At 42.0% G+C, this 14,512-nt stretch overlaps 1 protein-coding gene across 2 annotated transcripts in view; it reads left to right on the top strand.

Annotated features, from left to right (window-relative positions):
- The window catches only part of LOC143023325 (1-acyl-sn-glycerol-3-phosphate acyltransferase gamma-like), a 51,913-nt gene that overhangs the window by 36,277 nt on the left and 1,124 nt on the right, over positions 1 to 14,512 (top strand). For both annotated transcript variants that reach the window (XM_076181857.1, XM_076181858.1), the window contains 2 exons: positions 2,925 to 3,072; positions 5,078 to 5,297. In XM_076181857.1, coding sequence (XP_076037972.1) covers positions 2,925 to 3,072; positions 5,078 to 5,297 — 368 coding nt within the window. The remainder of the gene's footprint in view (positions 1 to 2,924; positions 3,073 to 5,077; positions 5,298 to 14,512) is intronic.

Raw genomic sequence — 14,512 nt, 5'->3', positions numbered from 1 at the left:
CCACATTTGCACCCAAGTATCTAAAACTATCCACTTCCTCCAGTCGCTCTCCCTTAATGCTCACTTCCAGTCTACTGCCACTTTCACCCCTTGTACATCTCATCACCTTACTTTTACCCACATTTATCTTTAGCTTTCTTCTATCACATACTCTCCCAAACTCTGTCACCAACTTCCTAAATCCCTCCGATCCTGCCACAAGCACAGTGTTGTCCGCAAACAACAGCTGGCTCACCTCCCACTTTTCTCCATTTTCTTTAACCATCTCCAATCCCTGACCCACTACCCTTGCATTTACCTCTTGCACTACTCCATCCATGTATAAGTTGAACAGGCAGGGCGACATAACGCATCCTTGACAAAGTCCCACCTTTACCTTGAACCACTCACTCTCTCCATTTCTAATCCTGATACAAGCTCTACTACTCTCATAAAAACTCTTGACAGCTCCTAGAAGCTTTCCTCCTATCCCATATATCTGCATAACCTCCCACAGTGCCTTTCTGTCTACCCTATCGTAAGCTTTTTCCAGATCCATAAAAGCCCAAAAAACATCCTTCCCCTTTCCTACAGCTTTCTCACATATCTGTCTTACCATAAAGATCTGATCTACACAACCTCTATCCATCCTAAAACCACACTGTTCCTCACCAATTACTCCCTCTGTTCCTCTCCTAATCCTCTCAATCAAGATCCTCCCATAAGCCTTCTCAACTTCACGTAACAAGCTAATCCTTCTGAAACTGCTACAATCACATTTGTCCCCTTTTCCCTTGTAAAGTGGAACTATACGGGCACTCCTCCAGTCCTCTGGCACTCTACCCTCTTTTAGACAAACATTAAACAACTTCACCATCCAGTCCACCATCACTGTACCTCCTTTTTTTAAACATTCTGCATGGCATCCATCCAGACCAGGTGCCTTACCTGCTTTCATCATCTTAACAATTGCCTTCACTTCATCCTTCCTTATTTCTCCTCCATTTTCCTCACTCATCACTCTCATTTTCTTAGCATTTCCCACTGCAACTATCTTTCCCTCCCTATCCTCCTTCACATTTAGCAACTCCCTAAAATATTCTGCCCATCTTCCCCTTACTGCCTTCTCTTCCATTATCATCTCTCCATCTGCACCTTTTACCTTTTCTTCTCTACTTGATTCGCCTCCTCTTCCTCTCATAATTTCTTTCCAAAACATCTTTTTATTACTTTCAAAATTTTCTGTCATACTCTTACCCCACTTCACATCTGCTCTCCTCTTTGCCTCCTTTACCTTTTGCTTTACTTCTCTTTTCTTTTCTTTGTACCTCTCGTATGACTCCCTCGTCCTATTTTGTAACCAATCTGTGAAAGCTCATTTCTTCTCTTCTACAACCTTCTTTGTTTCCTCATCCCACCACTCACTACCCTTCCTTCTATTTCCTCCTGTCCTTCTTGTTCCACACACCATCCTTGCACACTTTGTGACTCCCTCCTTGAACCATCCCCATTCCTCCTCCACACCTAGCTCTACTCTATCCTTCACTCCCTCCCACTCCTCCTTCAGCTTCTTCTTGTACTCTTTCTCCTTTTCCTTTTCATTCAAAGAGTTCACTCTAAACACCTCCCTACCTTTTGTCCCTTTCCTCTTTCTCCATCTATCCTCCATTCTCAACTTACCTTCCACCAAAAAATGATCTGATATTCCCCCACCCTCTCCCCTTAGCACATGTACATCCTTAACTCTTCCTATCATAATCCTATTTACCACTACATAATCCATCAACGCTCTATCTACCACCCTTCCCTCCACCACCCTCTCCCATGTGTACTTATGCTTGACTTTCTTCCAAAACACTGTATTTGCCATCATCAACTCTCTAGACACATTTCCACCATCAACTCTCCACTATGATTCTTTCCAGGAACTCCACATTTCCCAACCACTCCCTCAATTGGACCATTTCCTACCCTAGCATTAAAGTCTCCCAGTACTATTACATTGACATTTCTCCCTAAATCCTCTATGCACTCATTTAAGTCTACCCAAAAAGCCTCCCTTTCTTCTACACTCTTCTCACTGCCAGGCCCATATGCACTTACAAAGATGCACATCTCCTTTCCCAGTTTCACCTTCATCCACATTATCATTGAGGAAACCTCCTTCCACTCCACTACACGTTTACCTATCTCTTCACTTACTAGAATAGCCACCCCTTCCCTCCCTCGCCCTCTCTTCACTCCTGATAACCTCCCACTTACACTCCCAAACTTACACTCACCCTTCCCTTTCAACTTAGTTTCACTCAAAGCCAACACATCTATCTTTCTTCTCACAAACATACTACCTATCTCTTCCCTTTTACTCTCATCTGTACCACATCCACGCACATTAAAAGACCCAAACCTCAGGGCGCTGGTCCGAAAACTCCCAGACCCTCTTATTCCTTTACTTTTTCGTTTAGGAATGTCCCATGTGGGGCTACAAGGAGAGAGATGCCTAGTCCCAATCCCAGTCCCTTTCTTCTCGCCTCTTACGATCCAAGTGGAAATACTTGGTGGCAGTATTATTTTCCCTCACCACAGGGAATTCCCCCACCACAGAAAATGAATACTCATAGAAATGGTACAGGACAGCAGCAAGGGGTTGGGGGACAGCATAACGGAGGGACAGTCGTCGTATAAAAGTGTCATAATTTCTCTATGAACAGAGTTTTCCTCTATCAGAGACAAAATGATGTGTGGCTCTGGTCCATAGGGGCACCCCATATAGACCCTAAAGTATCAACTGCATGCTACTTTGCCACAATAACAAGCAGCCAATACCCCAGACAGATAAAGTAAAATCAATTAACCCTACATGAAGGCTCTGGCTAATATTTTAAGGTTCCTTTTGGCAGCCACCTACATTTAAGTAAGTTGTGTTATGCTTTGTTTTCCCTCAGAAAGCTGGGTGCTGAACCAACTCTTTTAAATATGTTAAGAGGTCAAAAAGTCGTGGGAGAAGTCTATGTGCGACGAATTCCATTAGAGGATGTTCCAGATGATGAGGAAGAGGCAGGAGACTACTTAATGGAGTTGTATAAGGGTAAGGTGAGTGTCAAATTGAGTTAAAGATTACTCCCCACCCTCTTCCCTTTCTCTTCCTCTCTTTCAAAGATTACAAAGGATTACAAAGGCGGAGCATGCCAACAGGAGACCTTTTGGTCCATATCTAGGTCGGATGCGAAAAAAAAAATCATAATTATAATCAAATAATAAATAAAAACTATAATAATATAAATAACAAATAAAATACATAAATGAATGCATAGGTATAGTTAAATAATAAACAAACAGGTAAATCGTAAATAATAATAAATTGACATATAACTAATAATAAATTAAAATCAAATAGACAAATAACAAAACAAAAACAAATAATATAAAATAAATTATAATCATTACAGCATCTTGCTTAGGTGTTTATCTAAATGATTCTTAAAGCTTTGAACTGAACTACATTGCACTACCTGTGCAGGAAGTTTATTCCATTCATTAACTACATGGTTGGCAAAGTTGTTTCTACCTACTTCCAAATTGAATCTATTTCCGGAAAGTTTGAGACCATTGTTTCTTGTCTGATTCTCATTCAATGTGAAAATTTTGTCACTTTTGATGTCAATTCCCTTTAGAATCTTAAAGACCTGTATCAAGTCACCTCTGAGTCTACGCTCTTTTAAGGGAAAACAGACTCATATGTTTTAGTCGATTTTCGTATGATTTATTTTTGATATTTGGAATCAGTTTTGTGGCTCGCCGTTGTACTTTTTCCAGTCTGTCAATGTCTTTAATGAGATTCGGTGACCATACGGAAACAGTATATTCCAAATGTGGACGAACTAACGATTTATATAGCTTGTTAATGAGTGATGGACTTTTGAAATCAAAAGATCACGCAATCAGTCCTAGAATCTTATTTGCTTTCTCAGAGGCTGAAATAGACTGCTTGGATGATTTGAGATCGTTACTGATAATTACACCGAGATCTTTTTCACTATCCACTTTTGTTAACGAATTACCAAATAACTTGTAATCGTACTTACTGTTATTTTTACGTATGTGCATTACCTTGCATTTACTTAGGTTATACTCCACTATCCACTTGTCAGACCATTGCTGTAGTTTATCTTTATCTTCTTGAATATCTAATTGGTTCAAGTGATCATTTGCCATTCCACACAGTTTTGTATCATCAGCAACTTTGGAGAAAATAGATTTTGGTCCGTGGTCTATATCATTTATATATACTATGAATAGAAGTGGCCCAAGAACAGAACCCTGAGGAACCCCACTCGTAACATTTTTCAATCTAGAAGTTTTTTCATTTAAAACAACTCTCTGTTTTCGACCATTCAACCAATTACTAGTCCAACCTAATAGGCTACCACTTATTCCGTGTAAAGCTAATTTAGTAAGTAGTCTTTCGTGTGGGACGGTATCAAAAGCTTTTGCAAAGTCTAGATATATTAAATCTATATTGTTTCTTTTGTCATAATTCAAGATAACTGTATTGTAGAATTCGAGTAAGTTAGTCACACAAGAACGTTTCCGTCTGAAACCATGCTGGCTATCATTTATCAAACGGTTACTTTCTAAATGATGTTCGATAGCATCTCTGATGATAGTTTCCATTATTTTTCCTACGATTGAAGTCAAACTTATAGGCCTATAGTTATTTGGCTTCTTTTTGGTCACCTTTCTTTCCCTTTCTCTTCCTCTCTTTCCCTCCCTTTCTTTCCCTTTCTCTTTCCATCCCATTTTCCAGCTCTCTCTCTCTCTTTCTCTCTCTCTCTCTCTCTCTCTTTCTCTCTCTCTCTCTCTCTCTCCCTCCCTCCCTCCCTCTCTCTCCCCCTCCCTCTCTCTTTTTCTTTCTTTCTCTCTTTTTCTCTCTCTCTCTTTGTGATTCGACCCAGTCAGTGTATATTAAGGGACAAGGGTCACCCTTCATCTGTGGGGTCTAAGATGGTAGAGGCAATGAATTGATGTAAGCAGGATGTATGGTTTGACCTAGCCCCCTTTCTCATAAGTTGTATTTCCTTTCCACTTTACTTGCCAGGACCAATTGCTAGACAGCTATATGAACACAGGTGATTTCACCAAAGAAAACGACTTAGCCAAACATGAAGGCAAGACTATACCTCGCCGAGCTTGGTCACTCATAAACATGATGGGCTGGGCTGGGCTTATCCTCACACTCATCCTTCGCTTCTACTACCACATCCTCACCACTGGCTCTTTTCTGGCCAATGTTATTGCTCTGGGCATTGTTGTATTAGGTAAGTATGTAACTGTGCATGCCAGTAGGAACAGTAGAATGTCCTGTTAGTATGATTTTGTGAAGGTGTTGATGTTTTTAAGTTATGATTTTGTGAATTAAAATTAAACATATAATAAGAGGTGAATAATTGCTGATGTTAGAAGTAGTTGCCTCAGTGTTGCTAGACATCACTTCCATTGGTGATGTAAGAATGATAATATTTTGTTTTTATTTGGAGAAATTGAATGTTGTGCTATGTCACTTCTTATAAAGTAGTCTTGATTTTTTTTTTTAAACTGGTGGTCTTTGTTCACTGTAACATTCATTTCTGTCAGAACTAATAACAGGTACCTGCATATAGTGGTCCTGCAAGATGGACAGCAAAGCTGCTCGTTTTTTATTTCTGTCAACCTACTCCCCTCCATCAGAAGATGCAACCCTGAGGGGCTGACACCTGCTCTGACTGGTCCAAATATCTCATTCTTTCAACTTTAACTGCATTTTGTACATTTTTTTCATTCATATAAAGATGACCTCTGACAACTGCTCCCCACTTGCAACCACTTTCAGTTGATGACAGAAACAGTCTTATACTAATGTAACACAGACAGTGAGCCAAAGTTTCTTCCCAGAGAGATCTGCAAGAGATCCAAGGAATGTAGCTAGCCACTGTGGTGCTGTGGGTTTCTCACTTAGTGAAACTCACAGGAGCAATTAACCCATTAATTAATTTCTGCCTTCATAGCGATATCATGATTTTGAACTAAGTTAAAAGGGCTTTGTAAGTGTGTTTATGTTTAAGTCATCTTTATTCTTAGTCCACATCTATGTGCATGTATGTACAGAATTCACATTGAAAAGTTTCAACCACATGGTTTTCAGTAAATAAACAAGAGTATTTGTGTGTTAGTTTGTTCATTAGTTGAATCAATCCATTACTTCAAAGCTTTTGCAAGAGACCCACAGATCCCAGGTAACCTGGGGCAATGTAAGATGGAGTGTCGTGTGTATTTACCTAGTTGTATCATACGGGAAGGGAGCTATGCTCTTGGTGACCCATCTTTGTATCTTTCAGCATCAAGTTTTTTCTTAAAATCTTGAATAGTGTTTGCACACAGTTTCTTTATCTAGATTATTCCAGATATCCATCACTCTGTGTGGGAAGCTTTTTCAGATCTCTTCTATAGTTATCCTTTTTGAGTTTCTTTTTGTGTCCTCTTGTTTTTCCATTGTTACTTTTTATTAAATCATTCCTATCGAGGATTTCCATTCCTTTCATGATTCTATAGATAGTCAGTAGATCACCTCTCTCTCTTCTCTGCTCCAGTGTTGGTAGTTCCATACATACAGTGGCCGCGAAAAGTTTGGGCGTGTAATTAACGAGACACAAATGTAAACACTTGTGACATTTAAATAATCATTTAAAGACCTATAAATGGCTTATTACATACCTTATTTACCAAGCAATTTTCCTTAAGCTTTATGACCTTCTCCAAACGTGCCAGGATGCATCTTGCCAGGTTTTGTACGTGTTGAGGAATAATATTATCCCAAATATCCTGTATTTCTGTTTTTAGCTTAGCTACAGTGGAGACGTCACGATCTTGAAGCTGTTTTTTAATTATATGCCGTACGTGCTCAATGGGATTTAGGTCTGGAGAATTTCCAGGCCATTTTTTGAAGTAATCAACACCACAGTCTTCTAACCATTGGGTAACAGACCGAGCTGTGTGAGCAGGAGCTCCGTCCTGCATAAACCAACTAGCATTGCACTTTTCAAAACTTTCAGGCAGGTTATCACACAATAACTCGAAATAAGTGTGCTGATTTACACTCATTTTGTGCAAGAAACACTAAATTGCCAACTCCACCAAATGCAAAGCATCCCCACACCATAACACTTGCAGCATGTTTCACCACTTTAGCTGTATAGTGAGGGTCATTAGGGTCAGACCCCCTGGGGCGCCTCACACGCTTCGACCTGCAGCCCGACGACACCACAAACATTGACTCATCACTCCACAATACTCGTTCCCAGTCTTCTAAGGACCAGTCCTTATATTTCTTGCAAAATGCTATGCGATCACATATGCTTTTTGCACTTAGGAGGGAAAGAACCGTAGCACAATAACTATGATATTGTCAATCTTTGGCTAAATTATCAGAAATAAAACATACAGACATATCCTGCAGCAGTGAAGGTTTATTTTTCTTCAGTTTTCGAGCTGTGAGTGTTGGATCTATATCCAACTACCTCCTAATAACCTAAGAAGTAAGATTTAATATATTCCTTGGCCGACCAGAGCGAGGCTTGGGGGTAGGAATGGTGTCACCTCCGTTTCGAAATTTCTTGGTCCACTTTTGCACTTGGCGCATTCCAATTCCCACACGACTGGCCATATCTTTACACTTATAACCCTCCTTATAGAGGGTTATGATTGTAACAACTGTGTCTCTTTCCAGCTCTTTACCACTTCCCATTACGGAGATATCAAGGCACAAAAACAGAGACCACCGCAAAAAAAAAGACTACTCCCCGTGAGAGATGTTTAGAAACTGACTCCACGTGACATCGAGTGCGCCTAAACAGAGTTGCCAAGCAATGCGTATTGTCTCAGCTAAATACGGGTACAAACGCTAGCATTGAAAAATAGCGAAAAGTTTGGGTGGAAAGTTGTATTTTTCGCATGTTTTGAGTTTAGCGGAAAGTTGGGGCGCCTATAATTTTGCGCCCAAACTTTTCGCGGCCACTGTACATCATATACATATACCAAGGCTTTTTCCTCCTTACAAGATAGGTAGCCAAAAAGGAAAAGACATTAAATCACTCCCACCCATTCCATCCCTGAATACACTCCACACCCCTCCACCCTCCCTCTTATCTTAGCACCTCCTGGATGACGGGTCATCCCTGCACCTTCCCCACTGCCCTGGGTCAGAAGCAGTGTTGCAAGATACAGCACATCCACAGCAAGGCCGCCTCATTAAATCGGCGAACCCCCCTCTCCGTCCCCCCATGCATAAAAGGAGAAGACGGGGAGAAATCCCTTCGGGCTGCGTCAAATTTTGCTCACACATACTACCTCACCCCCCATATTGCACTGGGGGGTGAGGTAGTATGTGTGAGCCCTAAAAACAATTACAGGCTGCACAAATACATCACCTACAGACCATTTACACCATGAAACAAAAGTCCTCAAAGTCAAGGACCACCTCGACATGAGAGGCACACAAACACTTGCTGCAGCCACCACAAACACATCACACCCGCTACACTACATAGCAGAACACCCACACACACCAAGAAACATTAAAACTACACCCAAAGACCTTTATTACACACAGATACTCTCTTCTCTTCCTCCACAACCACCAAATACCAGCCTCCGGAAACATATTCATAATCATATCACTCACCGCTCCATTAACACACTGAAAGACAACACACTGCTGCATGCCAGACCCCCTGATATCCACCCTTCTGAATCCTCTCTCCCACGTAAGGACAGAGTCCACTTGGCCAGACTGCGATGCGGTCACCACCCAGCACTTCTAAGCTACCAGAAGAGGCTGGACGACCGTGTTGTGAACAGCTGCCCAGGATGTAACACTTCACCCCATACCATACAACACATAATGGAAGACTGCATTATACACAATCATGCACGCAAACAACACAACATACACTCTATAAAGGATTTGTGGGAAAACCCAGTTTCGGCTGTGGCCTTCCTTGGGGAGACGGGACTGCTCGGACAGACAGTCTAGGGAACGACAACAACAACAACAACAACAACCTCACCCCACACCCCACCCCGCCCATTCCACCTCATGCAATCACAACATCATCCATATACAACCATTCTCCATTCACCTGTCTTCTGTCCTCTCCCGTCCTTCCTCAACAGACATTCCCCTCTTCCCCAAAGCCCCCTTCACCCCATCCATCCACCTCATCTTAGGACGTCCCCTCATGTTCACTCCCTCCACATCTGCCTTCCATACCTCTTTTACTAGTCTTTCTTCACTCATTCTTTCCATGTGGCCAAACCATCTCTTTCATCAACCCTATCTCCCTATTCCCTTTCCATGCCTGTTCTCCTCCTCACCTCCTCATTTCTCACTCTATCTAGCCTAGTAACCCCCATCATACTTCTCAGACACCTCATCTCAAACACATTCAAACTCCTCTCTTCCTCTCTTATGTTCCATGTTTCTGCCCCATACAGTGCTGTTGGCACAATCACTCCTTCATATAGTCTCCTCTTAGCATCCATTCCCAAATGTCTATTCCTCATTACATTTTTTAATCCACCAAGGCATTTACTCGCTTCTCTCAATCTACATTCTACCTCCAACTTCATTCCACCTTTTCCTGCCACATTTGCACCCAAGTATCTAACCCCATCCATGTATAAGTTGAACAGCCAGGGCGGCATAATGCATCCTTGACGAAGTCCCACCTTTACCTCGAACCACTCACTCTCTCCATTTCTAATCCTGACACAAGCTCTACTACTCTCATAAAAACTCTTGACACCCAGAAGCTTACCTCCTATCCTGTATATCCGCAAAACCTCCTACAGTGCCTTTCTGTCTACCCTATCATAAGCCTTTTCCAGATCCATAAAAGCCCAAAAAACATCCTTACTTTTTCCTATAGCTGTCTCACATATCTGTCTTACCACAATAATCTGATCTACACAACCCCTGTCTTAAATCCTCACCAATTCCTCCCTCTGTTCCTCTCCTAATCCTCTCAATCAAGACCCTCCCATAAGCCTTCCCAACTACACTCAACAAGCTAATCCCTCTGAAACTACTACATTCACACTTGTTCCCTTTTCCCTTTTAAAGTGGAACTATACAGGCACTCCTCCAGTCCTCCGGCACTCTACCCTCTCTCCAGCAAACATTAAATGACCTCACCATCCAGTCCACCATCACTGTACCTCCTTTTTTTTAGACATTCTGCATGGCATCCATCCAGACCAGGTGCCTTACCTGCTTTCATCATCTTAACAACTGCCTTCACTTCATCCTTCCTTATCTCCTCCATTTTCCTCACGAGATTTTGGCCCGGAGTGAAGTGGTTAATAGGTTGAAGGTTTCTCCAACTATTTTGTTGATATGTTTGTCCAGTGTCATGTCTTTGATGAGTTCACTTTTTTGATATCTTCTTCACCAATTTTATAATTTTTTGGTATTCTGTTGTTACTTTTTCCAAACTCCATTATACTACATATTTTTATATTGAAGTTCACTTCCCATTTTTGAGTCCATTTCCAGATTTTGTCCAGGTCTGATTGTAATGATTCACAATCCTCCTCTGATCTTACTTTCTTTAGTATTTTTGCTTCATCTGCAAAGAAATTCATATAACACTACTCCTTCATCCATGTCATTTATTTATATAGCAAACATGATTGGAGCCAGCACCTACCCTTGCAGGAAACCACTTATCATTTCTTCCCATTTCGAGTATTTGTCTCTAATTACTACCCTCATTTTTCTCCTAGTCAGGAAGGCTTCCATCCATTCTAATAATTTACCTCCGATGCCACCTATTGATTCTATTTTTCTTATTGATTTCTTGTGTGGTACCTTAAATGCTTTTTGTAGGCTTAGGTACAGTCTGCCCATCCATCCCTTTCTTGTATTATTTCTATTAGTCTCATATAGAAGCAGATCAGGTTTGTTGTACATGATCTTCCTTGTCTAAATCCAAATTGGGGGGAGGGGGGAAGAATACTGCCACCAAGTATTTCCACTTGGATCGTAAGAGGCGAGAAGAAAGGGACGGGGAGTGGGACTAGGCATCCTTCTCCTTGTAGCCCCACAGGGGACATTCCTAAATGAAAAAGTAAAGGCATAAGAGGGTCTGGGAGTTTTTGGACCAGCACCCTAAGGTTTGGGTCTTTTAATGTGCGTGGATGTGGTACAGATGAGAGTAAAAGGGAAGAGATAGGTAGTATGTTTGTGAGAAGAAAGATAGATGTGTTGGCTTTGAGTGAAACTAAGTTGAAAGGGAAGGGTGAGTGTAAGTTTGGGAGTGTAAGTGGGAGGTTATCAGGAGTGAAGAGAGGGCAAGGGAGGGAAGGGGTGGCTATTCTAGTAAGTGAAGAGATAGGTAAACATGTAGTGGAGTGGAAGGAGATTTCCTCAAGGATAATGTGGATGAAGGTGAAACTGGGAAAGGAGATGTGCGTCTTTGTAAGTGCATATGGGCCTGGCAGTGATAAGAGTGTAGAAGAAAGGGAGGCCTTTTGGATAGGTTTAAATGAGTGCATAGAGGATTTAGGGAGAAATGTTAATGTAATAGTACTGGGAGACCTTAATGCTAGGGTAGGAAATGGTCCAATTGAGGGAGTGGTTGGGAAATGTGGAGTTCCAGGAAAGAATCGTAGTGGAGAGTTGATGGTGGAAATGTGTCTAGAAAGAGAGTTGATGATAGCAAATACAGTGTTTCGGAAGAAAGTCAAGCATAAGTACACATGGGAGAGGGTGGTGGAGGGAAGGGTGGTAGATAGAGCGTTGATGGATTATGTAGTGGTAAATAGGACTATGATAGGAAGAGTTAAGGATGTACATGTGCTAAGGGGAGAGGGTGGGGGAATATCAGATAATTTTTTGGTGGAAGGTAAGTTGAGAGTGGAGGATAGATGGAGAAAGAGGAAAGGGACAAAAGGTAGGGAGGTGCTTAGAGTGAACTCTTTAAATGAAAAGGAGAAGGAGTACAAGAAGAAGCTGAAGGAGGAGTGGGAGGGAGTGAAGGATAGAGTAGAGCTAGGTGTGGAGGAGGAATGGGGATGGTTCAAGGAGGGAGTCACAAAGTGTGCAAGGATGGTCTGTGGAACAAGAAGGACAGGAGGAAATAGAAGGAAGGGTAGTGAATGGTGGGATGAGGAAACAAAGAAGGTTGTAGAAGAGAAGAAGCGAGATTTCACAGATTGGTTACAAAATAGGACGAGGGACTCATACGAGAGGTACAAAGAAAAGAAAAGAGAAGTAAAGCAAAAGGTAAAGGAGGCAAAGAGGAGAGCAGATGTAAAGTGGGGTAAGAGTATGACAGAAAATTTTGAAAGTAATAAAAAGATGTTTTGGAAAGAAATTAAGAGAGGAAGAGGAGGCGAATCAAGTAGAGAAGAAAAGGTAAAAGGTGTAGATGGAGAGATGATAATGGAAGAGAAGGCAGTAAGAGGAAGATGGGCAGAATATTTTAGGGAGTTGCTAAATGTGAAGGAGGATAGGGAGGGAAAGATAGTTGCAGTGGGAAATGCTAAGAAAATGAGAGTGATGAGTGAGGAAAATGGAGGAGAAATAAGGAAGGATAAAGTGAAGGCAATTGTTAAGATGATGAAAGCAGGTAAGGCACCTGGTCTGGATGGATGCCATGCAGAATGTTTAAAAAAAGGAGGTACAGTGATGGTGGACTGGATGGTGAGGTTATTTAATGTTTGCTGGAGAGAGGGTAGAGTGCTGGAGGACTGGAGGAGTGCCTGTATAGTTCCACTTTACAAGGGAAAAGGGGACAAGTGTGAATGTAGTAGTTTCAGAGGGATTAACTTGTTAAGTGTAGTTGGGAAGGTTTATGGGAGGATCTTGATTGAGAGGATTAGGAGAGGAACAGAGGGAGTAATTGGTGAAGAACAGTGTGGATTTAGGACGGATAGAGGTTGTGTAGATCAGATCTTTGTGGTAAGACAGATATGTGAGAAAGCTAAAGGGGAAGGATGTTTTTTGGGCTTTTATGGATCTGGAAAAGGCTTATGATAGGGTAGACAGAAAGGCACTGTGGGAGGTTATGCAGATATATGGGATAGGAGGAAAGCTTCTGGGAGCTGGCAAGAGTTTTTATGAGAGTAGTAGAGCTTGTGTCAGGATTAGAAATGGAGAGAGAGTGGTTTGAGGTAAAGGTGGGACTTTGTCAAGGATGCGTTATGTCGCCCTGGCTGTTCAACTTATACATGGATGGGGTGGTGCGAAAGGTAAATGCAAGGGTGGTGGGTCAGGGATTGGAGATGGTTAAAGAAAATGGAGATAAGTAGGAGATAAGCCAGCTGTTGTTTGCAGATGACACTGCGCTTGTAGCAGGATTAGAAGAGGGATTGAGGAAGCTAGTGACAGAGTTTGGGAAAGTGTGTGAAAGAAGGAAGTTGAAGATAAATGTGGGTAAAAGTAAGGTGATGAGATGTACTAGGGGTGAAAGTGGCAGCAGACTGGAAGTGAGTATTAAGGGAGATAGACTGGAGGAAGTGGATAATTTTAGATACTTGGGTGCGAATGTGGCAGGAGAGGGAGGAGTGGAGGTGGAGGTATAATGTACATTGAGAGAAGTGAGTAAATGTCTCGGTGGATTAAAAAGTGTAATGAGAAATAGACATTTGGGAATGGATGCTAAGAGGAGATTGGATGAAGGAGTGATTGTGCCGACAGCACTGTATGGAGCAGAAACATGCAACATAAGAGAGGAAGAGAGAAGGAGTTTGAATGTGTTTGAGATGATAGGATTACTAGGCTGGAAAGACTGAGAAATGAGGTGAGGAGGAGAACGGAGGTGGAAAAGGATTTGGGAGATAGGGTGGATGAAATAGCATTGGGATGGTTTAGACACATGGAAAGAATGAGTGAAGAAAGACTAGTAAAAGAGGTGTGGAAGGCAGATGTGGAGGGAGTGAACATGAGAGGGCAACCTAGGATGAGATGGATGGATGGGGTAAAAGGGGCTTTGGGGAAGAGGGGAATGTCTGTTGAGGAAGGACGGGAGAGGACAGAAGACAGGGTTGAATGGAGAATGGTTGTATATGGATGATGTTGTGATGCATGAGGTGGAATGGGCAGGGGGATGGGGGGTGAGGTAGTATGTATGAGAAAAATTTGATGCAACCTGAAGGGGTTTCTCCCCGTCTTCTCCTTTTCTGCATGAGGGGACGGAGAGGGGGGTAACCGATTTAATGAAGCAGCCTTGCTGTGGATGTGCTTTGTCTTGCGACACTGCTTCTGACCCAGGGTAGTGGACAAGATGCAGGGATGACCCATCATCCAGGAGGTGCCAAGATAAGAGGGAAGGAAGTCGACTGTAATAGGAATGGAATGGGTGGGAGTGGTTTTTATGCCTTTTTTTGGCTACCTCCCTTATAAGGGAAAAAAAAAAAAAAGCCTTTGGTATATGTATGTATGTAACTCTGATTATTTCCTCATTGGTTCTACATAAGTTTGTCATTTCATTGTGCA

This window comes from Oratosquilla oratoria, unplaced genomic scaffold (assembly GCF_046742065.1).
Source record: "Oratosquilla oratoria isolate Oo_2021 unplaced genomic scaffold, ASM4674206v1 SCAFFOLD45, whole genome shotgun sequence".
In the NCBI taxonomy this organism is placed as follows: Eukaryota; Metazoa; Arthropoda; class Malacostraca; order Stomatopoda; family Squillidae; genus Oratosquilla; species Oratosquilla oratoria.
This window is presented reverse-complemented; position numbering and strand designations above follow the sequence as displayed.